This window comes from Athalia rosae, chromosome 1, assembly GCF_917208135.1.
Source record: "Athalia rosae chromosome 1, iyAthRosa1.1, whole genome shotgun sequence".
In the NCBI taxonomy this organism is placed as follows: Eukaryota; Metazoa; Arthropoda; class Insecta; order Hymenoptera; family Athaliidae; genus Athalia; species Athalia rosae.
The window spans coordinates 15,431,482-15,456,186 of NC_064026.1; the positions used below are offsets into that span (position 1 = coordinate 15,431,482).

The 24,705-nt window shown below is 39.6% G+C and overlaps 3 protein-coding genes across 6 annotated transcripts; 2 read left to right on the top strand and 1 right to left on the bottom strand.

Moving 5' to 3' along the window:
• Positions 1-1,808: 1,808 nt before the first annotated feature.
• On the top strand, positions 1,809-7,714 carry LOC105690579 (putative fatty acyl-CoA reductase CG5065). The gene is made up of 7 exons (XM_012408501.3): positions 1,809-1,966; positions 2,126-2,324; positions 4,750-4,989; positions 5,586-5,850; positions 5,938-6,240; positions 6,453-6,660; positions 7,314-7,714. Exons 2-7 carry the CDS (start codon positions 2,133-2,135, stop codon positions 7,621-7,623), a joined length of 1,518 nt encoding a protein of 505 aa, XP_012263924.2. The 5' UTR covers positions 1,809-1,966; positions 2,126-2,132; the 3' UTR covers positions 7,624-7,714.
• Positions 7,715-11,248: 3,534 nt separating this feature from the next.
• Positions 11,249-22,183, top strand: LOC105690578 (putative fatty acyl-CoA reductase CG5065). 4 transcript variants are annotated; one of them, XM_012408495.2, is made up of 9 exons: positions 11,249-11,547; positions 14,303-14,532; positions 18,840-19,003; positions 19,664-19,799; positions 20,384-20,583; positions 20,951-21,203; positions 21,292-21,482; positions 21,577-21,834; positions 21,947-22,183. In XM_012408495.2, exons 2-9 carry the CDS (start codon positions 14,317-14,319, stop codon positions 22,080-22,082), a joined length of 1,554 nt encoding a protein of 517 aa, XP_012263918.2. In that variant the 5' UTR covers positions 11,249-11,547; positions 14,303-14,316; the 3' UTR covers positions 22,083-22,183. The 4 variants fall into 4 exon arrangements, with proteins under 4 accessions (XP_012263918.2, XP_012263921.2, XP_012263919.2 ...); XM_012408498.3 differs by lacking the exon at positions 11,249-11,547 and adding an exon at positions 11,574-11,685; XM_012408496.3 differs by lacking the exon at positions 11,249-11,547 and adding an exon at positions 13,338-13,476.
• Positions 22,184-22,441: 258 nt separating this feature from the next.
• Positions 22,442-24,453, bottom strand: LOC105690581 (40S ribosomal protein S3a). The gene is made up of 5 exons (XM_012408504.2): positions 24,298-24,453; positions 23,599-23,702; positions 22,992-23,314; positions 22,733-22,894; positions 22,442-22,648 (listed from the first exon to the last, which is right to left on the bottom strand). Exons 1-5 carry the CDS (start codon positions 24,357-24,359, stop codon positions 22,496-22,498), a joined length of 804 nt encoding a protein of 267 aa, XP_012263927.2. The 5' UTR covers positions 24,360-24,453; the 3' UTR covers positions 22,442-22,495.
• Between the last annotated feature and the right edge of the window lie 252 nt (positions 24,454-24,705).

Genomic DNA, 24,705 nt, shown 5'->3' on the forward strand with positions numbered 1-24,705 from the left:
TTAACATTTTATCGTTGTCTTGCACGTTGCGAGAAAGTAACGGAATTTTTGTTACCGTTCCGTTGAGCGACATAAGTAAATTATCGAATCAACCGAAATTCTAGACGATTCTCGAATGCAGTTCTTGAAATTAGCGTGATCGTAAAAAATCAACGGTATCTAAAAACCCAGACGTCAAATAAATGGCCAAAAAAAAAAAGAAGAAACGTACTAATTATTTCGCGCGAACACATGCATTCCCTTGCGTACATAGATCAGCAAATAGAACAACTTATACCCTTGATAATTTTCAGGTCAATTTGCGAGGAAAAAACTTGATTTGCCGGTTGAAAACAAGCATCACAATGCCCCATTTTTAGCTCGATAGAATCGAAACATCCTGTCTTCTGGCAGAAGTAAACCTGGTCGACCATGGGAGGGAAATACGCGATTTGGATGGCCCCAATGCGTCAATGAACATAATGATAAATGTTGAATAAACTTTTTCCTGGTGTATGACTGCCGAAATTGACACAACAATGCAACGCGCTTGCAGGTGCATCTCATCAATGGAGATCATGAACCCGTTGTGTTTTTTTTTTCTTTGCGGTGAGAAAAAAAAATGCCCGAATCAGAAACTTGAAGTTTATATTCGTAGAGCAAGTCATCGCGCAACGTGTGCGATTTTATGTAAAAACGGTTTATGGTAGCCAAAAGGAGGCTGCAGCGGCTAAAAAAAAGTCTCATCACTTCCTTTTATTCTCATGCAAGCAGAATGTAGCTAAAAATACGAACAACGTTACGAGTCGGAATACTTTTCCGAGATCGATCGAGAAACCGGTAAAAATCTCCCAATTTATTCCGAACACGGTCCAATCGGTTCATCCCCTGCGTCTTACCGTCCCTTTGTTGGCTCCGGTTTGAACACATCCCAAACTTTATTCTTTAATCGAATCGCGAAACCAACAAAGTCAAGTGTAACAGGAATTCAATCGCGGAGCTTTCAGTTTTCCGATCGCGATCGAAACATCTCATCTGTTTCGGAGAATTATTTCATTTGTTCGCCTCTGAAACACTGCGCTCATTTTCATCCGCAGTTGCGCAATTTCAATTCAAACATCGAAAGGATGATATCACCGTCCTCTGCATAGAACTTTCAAAGCGTTTTTTATTGCTCAGCCGAAAATGAAAAGACGATCACGATTTTCATATTTCTTTTCCATCCAAAAAAGTCAGCGTCGATCGTTCGATCAGTTACGGTATAGTTAAAAATATTCTAGAACGGCATTTTGGTGAAAAGTTGTAATAATTTTCTATTCGTTAAGCGAACAATGAACTTGTGCGGCGAAATTTTGGTTTCGGCCAATCGGGGCGAGGCAAAATCCACCACTCGAATTTAATTTCTCTTTGTTTTTTCGAAATTTTTCACCGGTGCAATTGAGTTTCATGCGGCGTTGAGTTGAGGCGATGTAAATTCCCGTCGATTAATTATATACCGATTATACCTGAATGAAAACAATTCTTTTGTACATATTATGTATTTTGTGTAGTTGTGATTTTTTTGTTTATCCAGTGTTTATTCAGCAGTGTTGGCTATGCATGCGCACGTGAAACGCGCTGCAATGCAGTTGGTCGCCAATAATAATTCCCATACAATAATACGTATACATATGTAGGAATCGTCATCGAGGAATGAACGTGTCCCTGATTATGAGTCAGAAAATAGGAATATCGGGGTCCAAACGTCCCACAAAGAAGCTTATAAATTGTTCTCCGGTCGAAGAACGGCATCCAGTTCCGAACGGCAGGTCACTCAGGTGACTCGTCAACCGGTCGATCTATATATTGCAATATCTCCACAAAGAATCGCAAAGATCCGAATTCTTTTTTGTTTCTTTCATTTCGAAATTTCTCCTGCATCGGCACCTCGTGGATCAGGATAAAACGGTTGCGATCGCACGAAGTTCGATTAAACGTTGCAGTGACAGTGAGTAATTTTGTCGAAATTTTTTCGTTCGTTCGACGAACAAACGAATTTTCTAATTTCACTTCTGCGCTAGCGAACGAATGTCGGATATTCACGATATCGTGAAAAGTGTGAATTCAGCGAAACACGAATTTCAAAATCGAACGTTATTTTTCGCAGATAAAAAATGGCCGACGTACCGTCGATACCGAAGTGGTTGGAGGGTAGAGGGATACTCGTTACGGGAGCGACCGGTTTTGTCGGTAAAGTTTTGGTGGCTAAATTATTATCGGCTTGTCCTCGAGTGGGAAATATTTACCTACTGGTCAGAGAGAAGAAGGGTGCCAAACCAAATTCGAGATTACATGCTTTGATTCAGGTAAAAAAAAAGTACAATAATTTTCAGCTACGATCCGTACCTCGGATAACGTGTGTGTTTTTCGCTCTGTGTCAAGGTGAATTTCAGCTTCGAAATTCTAAATGACGGTATAAAAAGCTGCGCGCCAATTCCGAAGAGAAAACGAACGGCTCGCGAAGACGATTTATCGGACAGCAACCGAGTTTACTGTAGAAAATCGTTTGACGAGAAAACAATTTCGATATTTTCTTTGTCTGGAGTCGTTAGAAAAATCGAAATCTTCCAAAAAATCCCAGTGGGTCAAGGCCTGCTCGAAATACGGGTACAGACGATGGGACAAAAATTAACCGCGTAATGTCCACTTGATATAGCTATACGTGCGCGTTGAATTTACAAACACGGGGTAATAAAGGCAGGTAATTCAGCTGAAAATTTGCAACAGCGGTTATAATATATCGCGCTATATGATGTAAGAAATGATTGATGTTCAGTGATACGTGAATTCCAATCACTGTTCAAAATTTCTACACTATCTCCCTACGCGTAATTCATAGGATGTAAGACGTTAGAATCTTTTTTCCTTCTCATTTATTAAATTTTTTTTTTTTCTTTATCTTGACGCGCACATTAAAATCGAATAATTGTCTCATCTATCGTGAATTTACACCGGCATGAGCGTGCCGTACAACGTACACGTTGATTGTTAGTCGAATGTGAAAGTTTGTGCGCCCTAGGACATCGTCATTTCGGTTGGTCCATAGAAAAAATAAATCAGACTTATATCGCGCACGTCGTACATCGTACTCTCGGTAATTTAGCCGTAGTAAAATTTTCATAGCGCAATATTCCAATGATACAACGATCCTTCAAAATTTTTAGTAAATTTATCATTCGTATGGATGCATTATGCATCTGCAGCGCATGACATACTATAATTATCCAAACGTTTCCAAAACCTAGACAGTTATCCTGCAATTTTCTGAACAATTTATTCAAAATGTGTACGATTTTGCAGAGAATTAAAAAAGAATAGTGATTTTTCTTTTCAATTTCGTGCGCAATTTTCATTTGAAATTAAAATTTAGAATTGCGATACGTTACATGCAATAGCAATGAGTCGTTTCTCTAATCGTTAGTGCATTGATTACAAAAATTCATGATTTATGATGACTTTTTTCTATTTTGTGTGTGTGTGTTTTTTTTTTTGCTCATTTATATCAAAGGGAACGTATCTCTTCATTACTTATAATATACAAGTGAAAGCTGGCGTCGGGAATGAAACTGAAAAATTATTCTGGATACGATTCTTCATTCGGATATTGTAACTCCTGGTTCGCTTCACTGAATAATTGCACAACCCGACGTACGCAAATCTCCATGAATGTTATAATATAACTTGTACACTGTATGTCCGCGTCTATACTTTTATCGATTATATATCATTTTACTTATTTATTCGTTCGTTTGGTTCATCCATTTTTCATTCAATAATTATGAATTAACGAAAAAAAAAAAAAAACATCTCTCCGGTGGTGGTTGATTGAAAAAAATTGTCATCCGATCCTAACACTCTTTTCCATTTTTTTTTATTTTTTTTTCACTCTTCTATATGCCCACTTCCACGATTATTCTAACGATACGGTGTAGAATCTTATATACTGCAACATGTCCGCGTTACACAATTTTATTTAAGTAGCAAGAAAATTAAGATCACGTGATACGTAGCCGTAAAATATTGAAATTATCACGATTATTATAAATAATCACCAGACGTTCACTTTGTTATTATACGAGGAGTAACAAAGTTGTTAAAATTTATCCGTTATACATCCACATAAACATTCCTCTAGTTACTTCGCGTATAACTGCGCTGTGGGTAAAGAAATGATAAGAACGATTCTTTCAAAGGAAAAGAACAGATGAGAAACAAAAAAAAAAAAAAAAACTATCGCGCACGGGGTGATTGAAAGAATAATTTCAAATTCCATACTCTCGACTGGTTATAAACACCCACATCCCGCACGTAGTTGTACATGGTTGTACGCATGTGTACATAGGTATATCATGTAATTACGAGTTATAAGATGAGCAATATATTGAGAAATAAATTTGGATATGTGTACGAACAAGAAACATCGGAACGTACCAGGTGCAATGTGAATCTGAAACATGAGGAATGCGTGCCATTTAAAATAATTGATACTCGCCTTAGAAAATTGCCTCACAAATGGCACGATGAATATTAAAAATGTTACTCGTAACTTATCTAACAAGTAGGCATACTATGTATGTTCTAAACGTGCGCAGAGTTCAGCGCACTTAATACCCGACCTCTCGGCCTTGGCACGCTGAAAATTATCCTCCGCAATTCTTAATGCACGTTGAATTTATCGTTCGTTTGTTCATCACCCCCCTTATTTTTTTTTTTGTTGATTCTGTTTCACAGCAAGAACCGTTTCGAAAAATTCGAGAGAATCACCCCGAACGACTGGAGAGATTGGTCGTAATTTCCGGCGACACGACCCACGAAGGTCTGGGTCTTTCTTCCGAGGATAAGAATCGCGTGACGAACGAGGTCTCCGTAATATTTCATATGGCGGCTAACGTGAGGTTCGATCTTCCGCTGCGAGTGGCGGTCGCATTGAATACCAAGGGTACTGCAAATCTGATCGCGGTTGCGAAACAGGTGAAAAATATTTTTTCAAATAATTACGATCGCGATGATAATTTGGAGGCAGTGAATACGTGCGAATGAAACAACCGTTACCCGCTTTGTGACTACATCCTGAGAAACTTTCTATGTATCGATTCCTCCAAATTTATTACTCGTTATTTATACTTTTTCGGATTTTGCACGTCGTAAATCGATGTTAATTTGTCGAAAGAAAACATACCTGAGCTTATGAGTAGATTTCGCTGGCTTTTGATATTCAGGATATCCCCGTTAGGTGTTTGTTCGACATCGTTCTTGAGGATCTATCAAAACGTTTGCATTTTTTCTAGTCGTCGATTCACCGGTTGCGAAAGATAAGTGTACGTAATTAAACGTGATTTTCTAGACGAAGGTCGATCGGATTGTTTTATGTTTATTTTTATGGAAACCTTGCACTCGCGAGACTTCAAAAATTCATAACAAACACGCGAAATCGAGTCGACTATTGGATGCGATTTGGTATCGACGGTTCATTCATGATTCCTAGATAAACTAGATGAAACTATAGACAACTTCGTTTCGGAATTGACCGTTGAAGATTTTTTTCACAACGCTTTATTCATACCCAGCTTCCGAAGTTGAAATCGCTCATTCACGTTTCGACGGCCTACTGTCACTGTGGTCAAACAATACTGGAAGAAAAAGCCTACCCTCCAGCTATACTACCGGAAGATTTGATACCCGCGATCGACGCAATGTCCGACGAAACTCTTCAGAAAATCAGAGGAAAAATATTGGGCGATCAACCGAATACTTACGCCCTGAGCAAATGCCTAAGCGAAGACCTCATGGTGAATTCGGGACTTCCGGTGGGCATCGCGAGACCTTCGATCGGTATACTAACTTCTTTTCTTTTTTGTAAATAACGTAAAAACCGAGAACAATGAATTGATAGTTTTCTGGCTTTCTAAATTTTCACAGTGGTCGCTTCTTGGAAAGAACCGGTGCCGGGTTACGTGGATAATTTGAACGGACCAACCGGATTGGTAGTCGGTGCCGGTAAGGGTGTTATTCGTTCGATGCACTGCGCCGGAAACTATCTGGCGGATATAATCCCATGCGACATCGTGGCGAACGCTACGATCGCGTTGAGTTGGAAAGTGGGTTTGGAAAATCCGTGTAAACCGATATTTGTCAACGTGTGCGAAGGCGGACGTAATCCGATAACTTGGGAGTACGCGCTAAACGAAGGCAGGAAACACGTATTCGCAAATCCTTTCTCAGGTTTGTTCAAATCGATATTACCGTACGCCTTCGTTCGATCTTTTGCCGATCCTTCGGTCGGCTAGATTCCTACCTAACCGTCCGTTGAGAAAATATCTGCGAAGATCGACTCCGAGGTACCGAGCCTGCGTATTACCATGTTGAATTAATTATCACCTGCATCTTTCTTACCTGTCAATTTGAATTTCTCGTTCTTTTTCACATCTTTTCAGGTCCGCTCTGGTATCCGGGTGGCAGAATAACTTCATCCGCATTTCTTCATTTGTTAGCTGTTATTTTCCTGCACATGATACCCGCCTATTTTCTGGACACCGTCATCGCGCTCTGTGGAAATAAACCATTTTTGGTCAAAGTTCAGGCGAGAGTTAACGCGGGTTTAACGTTACTCCAATATTACACTACAAAGAAATGGGTATTTCTGTGAGTATGGAATTTCAAATAGACGAACTTTGGGGCATTGAACTTTCGTGTTATTTTGCAATTTTATCGTTCCAAAAATACGAGGTCCTCATTTCAATTCATGTAAGACTCGATCTAGGTCGAAACGATGATATATAGAACAAGACAGAAACGAAACAAAAAAAAGGAAACGGATAAAATCAACCATTGAATAATTCAGTTTCGAAGACGCGGTACAGAACTTCGTAGTTTGACTCACAAACGGAGTCGCGAGGAATTTTTTGCTTCTTTTTTTTTTTTTTTTTTTTTTTTTCCAAGGTAAAAAAGGTCAAGTTTTATTGATTCTTTTTTCTCGTTTCTCTCCTATTGTTGTTATCGACGAGGCACTGCTCAGCGCCGGAGATCCATCGAGTGAAACAACATTATGAGTAAAAAGGTAAAAAAGAGAAAGACAAAAAAAAAAAAAGTAATACCAAAATTAGATGCGCGCATCGCTATACGACTTGCAACAGCGATCTGAATTCACCGCAGGAATTCGAATCCTTGGAAATCACAGCGCGTACGATGTTTATCGCGAAACAGACGATTGAAATCGGTGAATCAACCGACGTCAGCCTCGATTGGTTTAATTTTCTTATTAACCGCTGATTCTTTATTATAACAAATGTTCGCAGAACCGGTGGACTGGAGGAGTTACAGTCTCGATTGTGCCCCGATGACAGGTGCGCCTTTTTTATGGACACCCGAGAAATATGCTGGAGCGATTATCTTCTGTCATACGTTTTGGGCATAAGAAAGTTCTGCCTAAAAGATGACCCGTCCACGTTACCGAGGGCCCGACAAGTTTTCAAATACTTATACATCGCCGACAGATTTCTACGATTGATTTTCCTCACTTTTGTCGCATGGTTTATTTACTCGTGGATTTCACCTGCCAACACGACGGCGACGTCGATAATAGAGATGAAAAATCTGTACGACTAATTACCATGTACGTTAAAACGTAACTTATGTAATTTGGATGAAACTCTTAACTGATTTTCACTCAATTATAAATTTCATTGTAAAAACTATATACCCGTCTCACAGTCCAACTTTGACTCTCAATATATTTAATAACCATTACCTCCGTACCTCGCAGCAGAGCGAAACGATGAAGTTTCGAGGGACGGGAGGCGGGATGAAAAAAAAAAAAAAAGGATCAAAAGAAACTTGTTACGTGCAAAAATCGAACGAGGGTAATAATTACTATATGGGTAATGTATCTGACCCATTTAATACTCCAAGTTTGGCACGATTACGATATCGGCGCACCGAATTCCGGACCTTTTTCTTTTTCATTCTGGTGAACGCGATCGCTGCGCGGTTGATTGAATTCGGTCTCACACAAGCGGACGGATATTGTGGAATATCGTTTGAAACGTTGTTCGGAAATGTCGTTGCTTTCAATTTAAACGTAGAAATTTTTCCTTTAGAATTTATATTCGTACACCGAATTCTATGACACGATTATATCATAATCATCTGACTACACTGGTGTGCGTAATGTGTACCGATGGCGAAAATAAACGTGGTGTAATTCTGCAAAACGCGCTATATATATATATATATATATATATATATATATATATATATATACAGGTCACTTTTCACATTTACAAAACGAACCGAGGATTCAACTGTTTCACTGCTATGTCTAATTCACCGAACCTGTATAGAAATGCTTAGAACAATTATCAGGTGAATTCATTTCACACGTGTTCATCTTGTGTCGCAACACCGCATAATACCGAGCTAGCGTTCGCTCCGCGTTATTTATTCTTCTTCTTCTTTTTTAATTCCTCTCTTGCTAATTTTTTTCTAGTTTTTTTACTTTCGCCGCTTCGACGAAAATTTGTCCCGTCTTTGTTGTGGAATAAAGCGCGCCCGCGACCCACTTGAATCGTTTTCGAACTCATTCGTGATCGTTACGAATGTATCGCGATATTACCGGTGAAAAATTATACACGTTCGTACAAGTGCTTGAGCAGCAGTCGCGTTCACGCGCCCCTTTCCGAATCGTCGCGAATTGACATTCACCCGACGTTCCATTTCACCTGGTCTAATTCGTATCGATGAACATGAGATTCTTTTTCCTTCTCCGTTGTCCTTTTTTTTTTTTCCTTCTTTTACAATTCATTTATAACACTCCTACGGATATTCGATCGGATCTACTATTTCTATCGTTTTTCGTATGTACGTACTCACGTACATGAGAAATCATCATCGCGTTACGTCAGAGGCTGCAGAGACGCGGGCCACATGCGATGCTGCGTGAAGGAAAAAATTTTTTTTTTTTTTTTTTTTTATGAAATTATGAATTACCATGCGAGATCTAGCGACAAATTGTGTCAATGAGAGGAGGAGAAGAAAAAAAATTTTTTTTTAACAGTTTTCCCGTTTGTTTGACGACGGCTAATCACGTGATCGACGGATCCGCTCGTCGGGCGTATCCTCGAATATACGGAGACTTTCAAAAAATGAACTCCACGTTTTCTTACCGAATACGTATAGGTACGCGTAGAGGCTGATGTTGATTTAAAATTCTTGTACTTCTTTTACGACAATAAACGCTGCAACAATAACGATGCTTCGTCGAAGAGACTCGTTACATCCGCGATTCTTCGAGATTTTTGAAGCGCGCGATATTACATGGTGGGTATAGTTGCGAATCGGAATTGAAAGTAACAACCACAACGACAAGAAGTATAAGATAGTCGGTAATTATACAATTCTATAGTCACATTATGACCTATGCACGTGCTGCAGCCCGATCAATATTTATTTACACTCCATTGTTACTCTATCCGAATGCGATTGAGAGAAACAAAATTAATTCGCAACTAAAAATACTCTCGAATACTAAATCAACGTTGTAACGCTATAATTATCATATTCGAACATCAACTTTTGCCATTAACGAACGGTACGTAGACTATTTATCGACGGGCATTATTTTTGCCGCTGCAAAATCTTCCGAAGAATATTTGAAAAAAAAAAACAAAATAAATAAATAAATAAATAAAATAAAAATAAGTAAAAGAAGCCGATGGAAAAAGTGACCACGTTCAAAGTACCCGAGCTGGTATTCCCCAAGATTATCGAGGCTCCGGCCACGTCGAAGGTCTCAAAATACCGTTCGTTTAGCATATCCGGTCACAGAGATAAAAGCGAGATGATTATGTCATATTTTTCTTTTCTTTTTTTTTTTCTTTATTTCCATCAATCGTTGGAATAGGTACAGGATATACCTGTGGGTATACAAAACCCACCTGTGTACAGGTATATATATATATAAACTCGATATAAAGTCGGGCAAATTTTAAGCCAGTTGAAATTCTTAGGTATATATCCTAATTCTTAGAAAGTTCTATGATGTAAGTCAGGGGGACTAGTTTTAGTTTAAGGGGAACCAACTCCATCGAACCATGAGGTAAGCCAAGGTAAAGTCGCGAAGTAACAAAAATTTTTACAAGATATCAGGCGTCAAGAACCCCGGCGTTGCATTAAAAACGCAACGCGTGCGTTAAACAGCTGTGTATGGGTATAGGACACGGGTTGGACGGCGTTTGAGAAATTTTTGTTTTTCGTTTGTCGTTATTTTCGATTTTCGCCCGTCTTTGGTTTTGGTAATTCTCAAACGTTCAGAAAACAACATTATCGTTTAGTCGACCGCAGAGCTCCTGGAACGGCTCGAGTCGTCGGCATCCTGACGTGTCGAAATCATTCACTCTCCAATTGACTCGGTGTTGGCTAGCCGCCGCGTCGCGCACGAAAGTAAAATTGCGTCATTGAATGAATAGAGGTCGGACAACTTCGTACATATTATACACACCAAGCTTCGCTTTTACGTCGATCTTGGAAAGTAACGAGCCGAACTGCCAACCTTAGACATACTTCAATAATCCCGTAAACCCGTAATACGCCATATAAAGGACGACGAGCGTCACGCGCCGCTCAGCGAGAGAATCTGCTCAAGTAGAATGAGAAGAACAAGAGCATATCACGCCGCGTCAAATCAATCCTACCGAATAATCAAATTACTTAGCTGCGTCGCGCGGCAATTGATACCCCGTTATTTCTAACCAGGATCACCTCATTGCAGCTATCGAAATTCTCTTCCAAAAATCCGAAGCGCACTCATTACACACGGTACGAGTGTACAGGTAAAAGTCTCCGCATCCGTGACGACGTCGTATCAACCTAGTGAATCCCGTGTATTAACAAGTTATTCCCGGAATTATAACAAAAAAATGTACAAAAAAACGAACAAAAAGAAAAAAAGGCAAAACGAGAAAGAATGAAATCGTAACGTTGTAACGAGAGGTAGAAGAAGGAGACGGAGGAGGAGGCGGGAGTCCCGAGAAGAAATTTGCGACTCGCGGTGGTGAAGGATTCTAGATAGGAGAGGTGGAAGTTGGGCCTTACCGAATGCACGGCCCTGCGCGACCGTACCCCGATCACAATGCCAGTTTTATGTGCTCAGTCTGCGGTAGGCTCACCATCTGATCAGATCAGGTGGACATTGTGATTTATCAGAATTGTAGAGCTGTAAAAAAAAAAAAAAGAAATAAAAAAAAATCCGTTCCCGTTGTTGTTTGTTGGTTTTTTTTTTTTTTTTTCTCATTCTAAATTAAAGTTTTCGGTTTCGTTGTTGTTTGTTTTTCTGTTTTTTTTTTTTTTTATTTCTCATACTTACGAACGAGTTGTCCAAGTTCACCGCAGCGCACCCCACTCGACAGACCATCATCGTCCGGTTTTTGGAAGAATCTGGACCGGCGTAAACGGCATCCTTGAAAGGGAGGCAAAAAAAGAAAAAAAAAACGAATAAACTCTCGCGATATTCCAGAGGGATTTAAATACCATTCGGTAAGTGTACCGTAAAGAGAAGGAAGCGAGGTGAAAATCGACGGGAAAATAAAGAAAATATTCGACGTATAAAATCGTACATTGGCAAGTCGAAGGGAAGAGAAAAAGAATTTTCTTTGAAATCGAATCAAACGAGAGGTAAATATATAATTAGCCGCAAAAGAATGACGACGATGATGATACCGTAACTTGATATTCGGGACATTGGAATATTATAAGTCGGCTGTATGAAACGGATGAAGATTATTTTAACGAAGTTTTAATAACATAGCGAATCGCTTCGACGCTGAGTAAAATCGAAAGATGCGAAAAAATGGTGTAACGTACCACATCGCGTTTACATCCGTGTGTGTGTGTGTGTATAGTATTTTGTGTCAAATCTTACGTAATTTCTTCAAAGTATCGTAACATTGCGGATTCACGTTTTCACGATATACCGGCGACCGTTGGCTGCCTCCGCCACCTGCACCGCCGCGCACCAGTAAAAGAGGCGGTGGGAATACGCGTATATACATATGATATTTCGTCATATTTATAAGTTTTATTATTCAACGTTCGGCCATATATTCCGTTATAGCGATATTATGTACCCGGTACGGGTGTACGGATAGATGATTTCTCTCTCAATTGGCAAAGGGGAATTAATCCTACCCGAATATTTCTTTTCAAAATTTATCATACGCCGGGATATCGTCGGCTCATTAACGAATTTTTTTCAACGCCTCGCCGATCGAATTAAAGTAATTATTCAGCTGCACGTGATTAACGATGACGAATCATTGTTATTGTTATTATTCTATGCAGCGACGGAAGAACCTAATTCCCCTATCTGCAGTGCACGCGGTCGCTTCGGATGTGATTTTTAAAAAGGAATAAATCAACCGTCTTAATTTACATAGTTCGAAAGACGCGTTTTTATAACCGTCAAATATTGACTATTGTTTGTTGTTTTTGTTCTAATCTGTACAATATTTTAATGGGTATTGAAACTCTAACGCATCAGTCGAGGGGGTGAACGATAATTAAGGCAAAGTTGAGAATGAAAGTAAGAGAAAAAACGAAAAGTAATAATTCTGGTTTCGAGAATCCGGGGATGATCATCGGTACGAAATATAATAATAATTATGTGGCGTAACGTGCGTGCGCCACAATTATCATATAAATTAAAGTAGCTCGGGGTCACGGGTTGCAAGCGAATATTGTAGTGCACGCATGGAGGTATACGTGACATTTGTAAAATTGATTTTGATCAGATCTGTGCTTTTCCCTTTCTCCATAGTCTGCACTCTCTTCACGTGGTTCTTTCTGCACCTCTCTTATCTATTTTTTTTCGCTCTCCCTCCCTCCCCGTCTCTCTCTCTCTCCCTCCCTCTATTCCCGATTCATTTCCCTTACTCTTTCTGCACGCTCTGCACGCACCAGCTCACGCCACGCCGTCCGTAGTCGCGTGTCACAATAATTCCAACCGGTCGACCTCCACCTCTACAACCGCGAACAACCGGTTTCTTTCAAATCCTGCAATTCAAACCAACAATGAGTGGGAAGTATAGTATTATGCGCGAGTAAGAAAATATATAACTTCAGTTACAAGAACAGCTGACGGGCGAGACGACGATCTCTTAAACGCCCGCATATGATAAGAACTTCGAACTCGCCGAATCGTTTGAAATTCATTTTCGACTCCCCTCCTGTCATTCAAAGAAACTCCGTCGTTGCCTGAAATTTGGAGTATTTGAGCAAGGGGAGAAAACAAAAAAAAAAAAAAAAAAAAAACAGAAATAGAAAAGGGAGAGAAGGATAAATAAATTCGTTCACTAGACGTTAGTGAACTGCGCAGCAGCAGTCAATAACATCGACTGGTTTGTCAACCAGTTTAATTCTGGGACACGCGAATAGCATAGACTGTGCGTTACACCGATAAGCAATTATGTAAGATTAAAAAAAAAAAAATCAAATAAATAAGTAAGGGAATTAATGCTTGACAGGTGGCAGTGAACCACGCGAGCTCCTAGCCATGTTATCCCATTGATCGTTTGATCTGATTTGAAAAATTTCTCCTCGCTGAAATTTCTATACTCAATATAACGGGTACATATATGTAACAATAACTATTCGTTGGATAATCGATATTTCAATCTTTATTTTCCCAATTCTTCCACTCGTCGTTCGACGGCAATTCAATCGACCGATTAACATTGACTTTGCGACGTTGTTAGCACACGGATAGTACCGATGTTCGTATCGGTTGAATAAAAAAATTAGAAAAAAAAAAAAGCAATAAAACCGTTGACAATTATCGGTAATCCACGTCATCTAATTAGACACGACGATCGAACGTTTTATATCCATCCGTCACACCGTGTCATTACATTTTTTCACTCTTTTCGCATTTGCGTTTTTTTTCTTTACAATTTTTATTCATTCGACCGGCGGGGGATTCCGTCCCGTGGAAATGACCGAACGTGTAATTGCGCTGTCGTTTCAATGGAACGCAACGATGTCTGGAGGTTGAATCGCTACGATAACAAACTATACATCGCGTGTTTTTACCTCGGAATTTATACACGTCAAAGCGATGGATAAAACCCAGCTAACAATAAGAACGACTTTGTGGAAATCAAGTTCGTGAAATTAGTCATCTTTGATGTTCGCAGTGGACACGCGATCATACGTTTGGATTTATGAATTTTACGATTAATCGCTGATCTAAAATAAGAACGAAACTTTTCATGATTGTTTTCTCGTTCGATTTCAGCCGAGACAGGAACGATGGCGGAAACAAAGATGGAGGGTATACCCGACAGGATCGCGGAAACGTTGAAAGGTCGACACATCCTGATAACGGGGGGAACGGGATTCTTGGGCAAAGTCATGCTGGAAAGATTGCTGCGTTGTATGCCGGATATTGGCACGATTCATTTATTGGTTAGACCAAAAAAAGGAAAAGATCCGAAACACCGTTTGGACGAAATATTCAATTCGGCGGTAAGTTTGTCAAAATTTATACGCTATTCGTAACAACGATCCAATTAAGATTCAAGCTGCAGTCGCACAGGCATAGGGTATAATACGGAATTTAAATTTTTATATATTCATTGTTTCCGCGAGGTTGTAACCCAATTTAACATGTCTCGCGCGAGTGAATTAAGCGAAGAGTATAACAGTATGACATTATTATTCGTTTAAAATATAATTAAACGTACGAGACGACGATGTTTTTATTTGTTTCTATTTGAAATGAGTTCCCAGTTCCCAGGGTTGGAATAACGTAACATAAACTCCGAGAAACCTTCTACCCTGGTAATTATCGTGTAATTCTTTCAGCTCGTTTATCACGTCTCCTGTCTTTCATTGTATGCCGAGTCGCTTGATATGTTATTTAAAACTTGATAAATTGCGACGCGGTACCGGGGAAAGTTTTTCAAAATTGTCGCGTCATGCCCAACTGTTTCACTAAAGATATGCGAGCTTCCGGAAGATCGCAAGATAATTTCTAAAGACGTTAAAGGGTTTAACAATCCCGAAGAGAATAACTCGCGTGGAAAATCATCTAATTTCAACATGAATATCAATAGAGACCTATTCGTACAGTGTAATTCTGCGATTCTCACGCACGTTGCACATCCGTTGCACATTTTGCAAATTCTACGTAACGACCGACCCGAAATTTTATTTGAAAACAACGTATAAACTTGGAGATCTTTATTCTCCAAGTTTCTTCAATTATGAAAATCGAAGATCGAAGAGAGAGAAAAACAAAAAAGAAGAGAATAAAATTGAAAAACTGAGAAAACAAAATAAAAGTCAATCGATGCAAATAAGAAAGTCGAAAATAATGTTTGTTTCCCATTAATTCAACGCGTCAAAGTTGATAACTAATAAAAACGTGGACTTTAATGACATTAGTTAACAACGTCATAATAGTATCGTTGCTCTATTATACGTACTTATATATCTTCCGTTTCTCGTGGAGTCCCCGTTCCTTTTTTATACGAATCACCACGTCACATGGCCTACCCACTGTCGTTGCAGCACCGCTGCACAACAGTCAAGATCGCGGAATCAAGGACATATTCGTACAAACAATCGCACCACAATTAAACTCACACCAATTTGTCAATGGGCAACGTCCATGTTTTTCTTGAAAAATTTTTTACCCCTCTTCTTCTTATTCCCCGTAAATTGCTACTCTCGTATTCCACTCCGAGGTCGACACGGTATACTATACATGTATGTCTGCAAAGAAATGAAATAACGATTTTCCAAATACAAATATACACGTAACCAGAGTCGACCGAATAATTTTCTAAAGCTTACTGCACGTTAATTATCGTCGACTTGACAAACGATTTTTAGAATGTCAAAATCATATTTCGTATGTATATGAGAGAAATTTGCATACCTCGATATTAGATAATATCAGCATCGTATACGTACCACATGCTGTTAATCATAGTCAAAAAAACGGACCACCTGACCAATAGCATAATATTCTCTCGTCGAAAATTTTCATCAGAATCGATTAATTTCTCTTTGTGCGCGGCCTCGTCGTTTGATTATTATATGAATTATTCGCCAGCGTTTTACATCCTCGTGATAAACTGTTATGTCACTCGTACGTATCGCGAATACACGTGTAACATAAGTAGATTGAAAATAAAATTAGAAATGAGCCTAGGTCAGTTGAAATTTCTCCCGTGACCTCAGCCCACGGGATTAGCGGGTATTATACGTAAATAATGTACGCGTGCAAGACGAACGGTTGGTAGTCAAGTGAGTCAAGGCCGTTAAAGAGAGAAGGAGAAAAGTGAGGAAAAAAATGTCTGTTAGTGAAAGAGAAAGTTCTTTCCGATGCCATTGCGTAATATTCTCTCTCTCTCTCTCTCTCTCTCTCTTTCCTAACGGTGCGTGTGCGGACGGATAAATATAATGTATACGTACACCTACGGGTACAGCAGCAGCAGCAGCAGCAGCAGCAGTCGATCCGATGGATCATGAATACCAAGGTCATTTGGTCGGATAAATTGAGGTTTATGACCGTCATATCTTCCGTAAATTTCCAAGAAGTATTCGAACCCATTATCACACGTTTCTTAAAAGAGAAAAAAAATAACCGAACAAAATCGATTAACCACCCAAATCAAATTCTCTAATCTCAATCTACCGATCATCTTTATTCTCGTCATTGAAGAGATTTTCTTTTTTTTTTTATTTTGATGAAGAAAAAAATCAATGAATAAACGAATGAAAAGTTTACGTATGTACCTATATACTATACTGCACGTGTGTCGGTTAATAAGATGGTCCACTTTCTCACAAAATTGAATCGGCGGCACCGTGTGTGTGTGTCCGTGGGTTCGGCCAGTAGGTTACAGTTATGACATTATTTCATTCTCATCGTCAGCCATGATGGCCGAAAGGCTGGTCGGATTCGCTGGAATTTCACATTATAAAAGCCGAATGTGCAGCACAGGAATACTTTCGGCGTTAAGATCGCGGCTACGAAGTCTCGTTTTATGATATAACATCACCGCCATCACCGTACAGCCAATGGCCATCGATGTTGCAGCGTTTCTTGTCCAATTTCTCATAAATATTGTACAGATCACGCACTAAGTTTGTTAATCCTCAAAATATTACTCAACTGTATTCTCACCGCGAGGATAAAAATTATATTCGAACCTACGTCGAAAATCGAACCACCCTTTACTCTCTTCCTCCTTTTTTTTTTCTTTTCTTTGTCAGTTAAAACAATGACAGGGATGTATCATTATAGCATAATAAAAAAAATAAGAAACAATTCTCTTAATGAAAAATGATAATTCATTTTACAAGAAAACAAAATAACAACTAATTTGTAACACGTGTTCGAAAAACACTTGACACACCTAAAGTTATGCCAAGTATGAACCGGCAAGTTCGAAATAATTACGTTAACAAACGTGTAAGAATATCGTTACCCAACGTACAAACCGAAATAATAAAATATCGTCAATTTATTAATATTCGAAACGGTAAGGATGTAGGTGAACCAGGCAGCTAGACGAGGAATTATTATACATGAATTCATTTGATTTGGTGAAAGATTTTACCAACGTATAATATCTTCGAAATGTTTGAATTCTGATTCACGACTCTGACTAATGTACTACGTTTATGTATATCGATAGAAATCGATTATTTTTCCTTAAAATTCGTCAGTCTTTGATCGGCACGTGGGCATCCGTTCGGTGACATAATACGGTACACCTAGCTACTCTTGAGAGTGATAAAAGTATTGCCTAATCTCACGAAACCGCGCGGTTTCGCGGCTACTGCTGCTGCTGCTGCTACTGTTGCTGCTGCTGTTGCTTTCTCTCCGCTGGATGTGTGTACACAGCTACATTTGACAAGTCCGACTAAAATCACATGTAATAATAATTGTTAAACAAATTATTGGGCATTCGTAAACAGTAGGGTTACACACGAGTCGTGCTTACGTCGAACACACGTAATTAAGATATGTAAATTATTCAGCCATCGCGACCGACTGAGACGTTAATTGTTACATAGCCAACTCGGTTGACGGATCATATTTTACAAGCGACATATCGTTATTCTCCCGCTGCGGTATCGTTCACCGATTGACAATCGATTTTTATTCGTCGATGTACCGCTCGTTGCGAAACCTCGTCATAATTTGTTTGAACGAACAAGAATAAAAAAAAAAAAAAAAGAAGAAGAAGATAATTCTCAGAGTTCAGAGTAGGGTGGGTATCGGCGTGGATGTGAAAGTTACGTGTGTTGGTTTTTATTAAATAATTATTATTCGGGTGTCCGGTTAGAATTGGGTTGATGAAGAAATGAGAAGAAAAAAAATAAATAAATAAAAATAAATAATATATCTGAAAAAATCAAAACCTCAATTTGACCCAAATATTTTACCGTACGCACACGGGTATATGCGTACGCGATTGGGTGCGTTTGAATGCTGTGCGTTAGAGACACGTATAATACACAAGTTGAAGGTACGACGTGATTTTTCAAGTTCGGTTTTGCCGCCATAGTCAAGTATAAATACGAAGAAAACCAGTTACATAAACTCTAGTCACCTAGACCGCTAGAGAATTGCCATCCAAATAAAGTCAAGACTTCTGCAGCTATGCCGATAGCTATTCACCTATTTACCTATATGTATATATAAAATATAACCATACCCCGTTGTAATTGCGGGAAAGCTATTAAATTTTACGAAAATTATTAACAATCGTCGATAAGTTTTTCTCTATTCTTTTGTTTCCCTTACGTTGCAGCTCTTCGAACAAGTCAAAGCTCAAAGGGGTGTGGCGGCCCTCCATAAATCTGTAGCGATAATAAATGGAGATGTGTCGTCGATCGGTCTCGGTTTATCACCGGAGGATAGAAAATTGTTGTGCGATAAAATAAGCATCGTCTATCACGCGGCGGCGACCGTAAGGTGAGTAAAAAAGATTCCACGATAATACGAATTTGTAAATAATATTAAAAACTACCAATTTCTATGATTTTCTATTTACCGTAGGCTTGCCCAATTTCCTGTTTTTTTTTTTTATCTCAAATGCAGCCCTCGTTTCCACGAGAGCGGCGGTACATAGCCAGGCTTATATATACGTAGGTATAATACGCGTAATTGATGCAAACATAGATACGCATTGCCTACTTTTGTGGGACGTACAAACTTGCCGTTGTATAATTGGTCAAGAAACGTGAGGTGTACTCGGGGTAAAGAAAAAATTGCGTAAAGTTGTTTCATTATCACCCCCTACTTTCTCCCATATATTAATATACAGGTATACGGACGCAAATGATTTCTATTCGGTAGTTATATGGGTAAATACATAGAGTTAAATAAAATCAGCATAAACAATTTTCACACATGGATAATTTTCAGTTTTGTATATTTTCTCGTTTATTTGTAGTTGGGCAATTTCGAGAGTTGAATTTTATACGATTTAATTAGGTATTATAGGAACTCGCAATAAGTGAATACGCGAAAAATGCATCGCGTCATATGCACCTAATTATAGACTCATTGGCAGTTTGAAGAAGTCATCGGTAAAATATTTACATATGCGTACGTCTTCTTATTCTATTTCAGATTCGACGAGTTGTTGAAAAGAGCTGTTCTATTGAACACACGTGGAACAAAACTGATGCTGGAACTTGCTAAGGAAATGAAGCAGCTAGTTTTATTCGCTCATATCAGCACCGCTTATTGTCATCTCGAGGAGAAGGTGAAATTTCTCTCCCTCTCAATTTTTTCTTTTTCTTTTTTTTTTTCGTCATTACGGTTCCATACGATCGATTAGACTGCAAAATAATGTGGGCGTGTAATAATTATGCATTCAAATCCCTAAAGGGAAACTGGGCCGGATTAGCTCCGATATACACGTGCGATAGATTGATTGACGGTACCGAGAATATCGGGGGTTATAGTCTAGAAATCTTTCATCGGACAGATGTAACACTGTCGCGCATTTCGATCAAATTTATTTTCTTAATCGCGTTAGATACACGCGTTCGATTCACGAGCCGTGTAAAGGAGGTGTAAATCTAACGCGCGCTATTCCATCTACCGCGAATGAAATTTCTCTAATTTCGTCATTACAAATTTACACACACCTCTGCGTATAATAATTCCACTTTTATTATCCCGCTCTGTTTGGCTCGGCGAGTTCAAAAAATTCGGCGTGCGGACACGATTTTTGTTCTATCCATTGTTTCTCTTATCTTAATGAAATTATAATCGGTCGCGCTGGTTATTGCACGCAAGTTTATCACCCGTGTGGATCCTTGGTTACGAAATTTGTGTTCACAGCTTTTGGGAGAGAAGCCGTACCCACCGCCCGCGGACCCCCACAAAATAATAAAATGCGTCGAATGGATGGAGGACGAAGTTGTCGAAGCAATGACGGATAAAATATTGGGAAATTTGCCGAACACTTACGCCTTCACGAAGGCACTTTCGGAGGGTTTGGTGGAAGAGGCGATGCCGCACATCCCTGCGATAATTCTTCGGTGATTATCGTCGATAGTTTGTCGTTGTATTTTACAGATATAATACCGGTGCCACCATTATATTGTGGGCATTATTACACGCTGTGTTACGTCAGTTATATGCTCTCCTGGCGCGCAACCTTAAACGGTAGGATAGTAAGTGTATTACCTGTCGGTTGCCGCGAGTTGAACATTTCGTAATTTCGACTCGATTACAATCCACCGCAGCGCAACTCCTCGGCTCCAATTTTCACGGGCCCCCATCGGGCCCCTGCGATAGTCGTCCGCTGATGGAAGGAAGGAGAAAAAAATGCCGATTAACAAACTAAATTTATTTCGCATTTGCCCATTTACGGTCGAATTACTTTGAATCTTTCGTTCGTCCTAGGCCGAGCATAGTGATCCCAGCCTGGAAGAATCCGATTCCCGGATGGACGGACAACATCAACGGGCCAACCGGTCTCCTGATTGGCGCAGGAAAAGGCGTTATCAGGACGATGTACTGCAACCAAAGTAGCTACGCCGATTACCTTCCGGTGGATATCGCAATCAACGCAATCCTGGCTTGCACATGGAACTTCATTTACAACAAAGATCATGAGAAAAGAGTCTACAATCTCACCAGTAGCAACGAATTTCAGGTGGGGTGTGAAATTTATTTTTGATTAACGCGATTCCGTTTTGTTTCAAAATTTACAACCGCGACCGTGTCCCTCCACTCCGTTACAGGTGTCGTGGCAAGAAATTATCGATCGTGGACGTCGAGCTACGGATAAGATACCTTTGAACGGTATTGTCTGGTACCCGGGAGGCAGCATGAAGAGCTCCCGTCTGTTACACAACATTTGTGTGCTATTCTTCCACATGCTTCCAGCCTACTTTATCGACGCTATGATTTTCCTAGCCGGACACAAACCGATGTGAGTGTTCGGTGTCGATGAGATTTTTCTTTTTTTCCATTCACCCTTTGACCGATCGGATGTACGACACTTAGCTACTTTTATGAATTCGCAGCATGTGCAGAGTACACCGAAGGATTCAAAAGGGCTTCGAGGTCTTTGAGTACTACGCTAACAACCAGTGGGACTTTGAGAATGCGAATATACGCGAAATAAGAGAAAAGTTCAATCCGAGAGAACGAATAGCTTATTTGTTACACGGTGATGACATGGATTTGGACGCTTATTTTGAAGATTGTATCAAGGCAGCTAGGATTTACATCCTCAACGAGTCACCGGAAACTCTGCCGGCTGCCCGCAGGCACATGAGAATGTGAGTCCCTAGTTATTCGGAAGTTATACGAAAGTTCGAATGAACAAAATATTATTTACCTAAGAGGGTTGAGTGACATTTGTCCTGATCTTTGTTTTTTTTTCTTTTTCAGAATGTACTGGGTGGACATAATCACGAAGGTCCTATTTTTCTTGTTGCTAATCTACACTGCGCTTTCATGGAGTGATAGTTTTCGCGCGTTACTTGTAGGGGGTTGGTCGTTGATAGCTGAAGCGTTATCTCTTTAATTGTTCATACACATACCTATGTATAGTTTTTATAAGTTTTCAATACCTTTGTATTATATATCATTGTACCAAATAGAACATTACAAGTCTTGACACAAAAATTCAAGCAGTACCATTTTCATTTCACATTTGCAAGGCGAAGTTAATTTACCTTGAAAATTCGAGGTCTTGAGCTCAAAACACGTTTAAAACGAGTCGCAGAATCAATGATTTGATTTTCGGGGCCAGAAATAATGCCCAAATAGGTGGCATGAATTTCTGTGCAAGGTTGGCCTTAGGGAGAAATATTAGTTACTTAACCTTGCTGATCATCTGAAACTTTGTTCGGAAACGGTGTTTGAATTGATTTTGTCTGGGAGTCACACTGAAAAGTGGTTTTTATTTTTATAAGAGATGTTAGAAGTACATTTTAATTAAACGGACTCCTGTACGGGAGGTTCGTAACCCTCGGGCCTGTCGACCTTCGAGCCAGTTTCACCACCTTCTCCGGTCTTGCCACCACCTCCGTCACCGTGCAACTCCAGAAGTTTGCTTAGCTCGAATCGGGGCTTCTTTAGTACCTTGACCTGGAAGACAATTTGAAAAAGTTTAATTGAAGCTCAATTGTTGATAATGAAACAAATTTCAGCCGTCAAATGTCAGATACGAACCTTGCGAATGTAGACGTCATGGAGGGGGTAGATTCCTTGGCAGGCCTTCTCAATGTCCTTGGCGATAGCGTCGGGCAATAGCTTGCTAACTACGCCCTTAAGGTCGCTCGTAGTTATGTCTTTAGTGATGATTTCGACCATCTTCTTACGAATGTTGCGCACCTTTATTTGAAATATTTATTATAAGTTGAGAATCGTGACAGCTGAACACAAAAATCTTTCAAATCAGTTTCACACAATTACTTTAAACTAAATTTACCTGAGCGTGTTGGGCGTAGCAGGTCTTTCTGGCGCTCAGCTGATCTTTGTTGGTGAATCCGATGCAGAATATTCTGAGGAGATATCCATCGGTGGTTTTCACATCGACATTAGCCTCGATGAGAGTTTGCCATTTCTTGACCATTGAACGCAACTTGTCGGTGGTCAAGTCCATTCCATGGAAATTGGTCAGGACGTTACGGCCCTGTACATCCTCGGCAATGAGTCTGAACTTACGGAAAGACCTCTCGGCATCCTGGTCATTTTGAAGATCAGCCAATGACACTTCAAAGACACGGAACTTGAGACCCTCAGAGGCAATTTCTGTCGGATAAAACATTTCAACTCAGTTAAACGAAAACAGTACATTTCTTATTTTCATCACATCAAGTGGAGAAAAATCAATGAATTTGTTGCAGCATATGATTTCACCATTCTCATTAACCGAGGGATGGCGTGGTAAGCGTCTGCTTTACTCTGCGCAACACTAAACGTCAGAAAAGTCAGAAAAATAACTAATCTGAAGCTGGGGCTGCGCCTTAACGATCGAAAATATTCTTCTACAAATTATATCTGTGGTCATTGACGAACAAATAACAACAACTTACTGGTTCCCTGAGTTCTGTTCACAAGGGTCTTGCCCACTTGGCGAGTGGCAAACATCGACGGGGCCTTAACATCGTACCAATCTTTACGAGTGAAAGGGTCCACACTGAAAATATGTCAAGCTAGTTGAATCACAAAACAAAATCATGCTCACCTACAAGTCCGTATGATAATCGAAAAATAATTCGCTCAGCGATCACATAAACTATGCTATTAACTGGCCACTACTGATGTGTAAATCTGCCAACAACTGGGAAACGTCTTCCGACCAAAACCCAACTTCTGAGAAGATAACCGGTCGAACAGTTGATATAATGAAACAACTAAAGCGATAAAAAAAATACACTATGCTCTGGAGAAAAGAACTGATTCTATGATTGAAATTTCGGTAACTGATTCACTAAGAAGGCCGAGTGTAAAGGTTAGAAAACCGCTCAAGGACAACACCGTGAAATTGGTGGAGAATTTTATAATTTTTGTGACTTATAATGGAAATGAATAGAAGACATGGATTTTAAAATAGTTATAAGAAATTGGTTCTCGAGGCGAAGCATTAGCCGAAAACAGAGCATGGGATGTGTCACAGGATGGAGTGGAATCCGTTCGAATCACAAACATCACTTGCTTTTTAATTTAATAACCAACGATTACTGGCACACAAAACTAGGCCTAACACGAAGAATATGAAATATTTCACTCACATCTTCTTCTTAACTCCTTTCTTGCCTCCTTTTGATAGCCCCTTATTTTTCCCCACCGCCATGATTAAGGAAACAAACGGAAAGAGGCAAGAACGATCTTGCACTTTTAACGGAAGTCGAAAGCGCTCAGGTCGCGATCCAATACAGAGACAATCGTGCGATGATTGGCGCTCAACAAAATATCGAATGCGATAGTCGAAAACGTTTAGATAAAAGTTCCGAAATTCAAATCCTACCACCTTAGAGCATATTGCTCTAAGCCAACCACACTGGCACAGAGTAAGGACCAGTAGATACTGGCTTACTGACGGATTAATTTTTTTTTTAAATGCATGTACGATTGTAATGAAATTCCAGGCATTGATATCCTTACCTTAAATTCCATATCCTTGTTCCGATACGAATGCA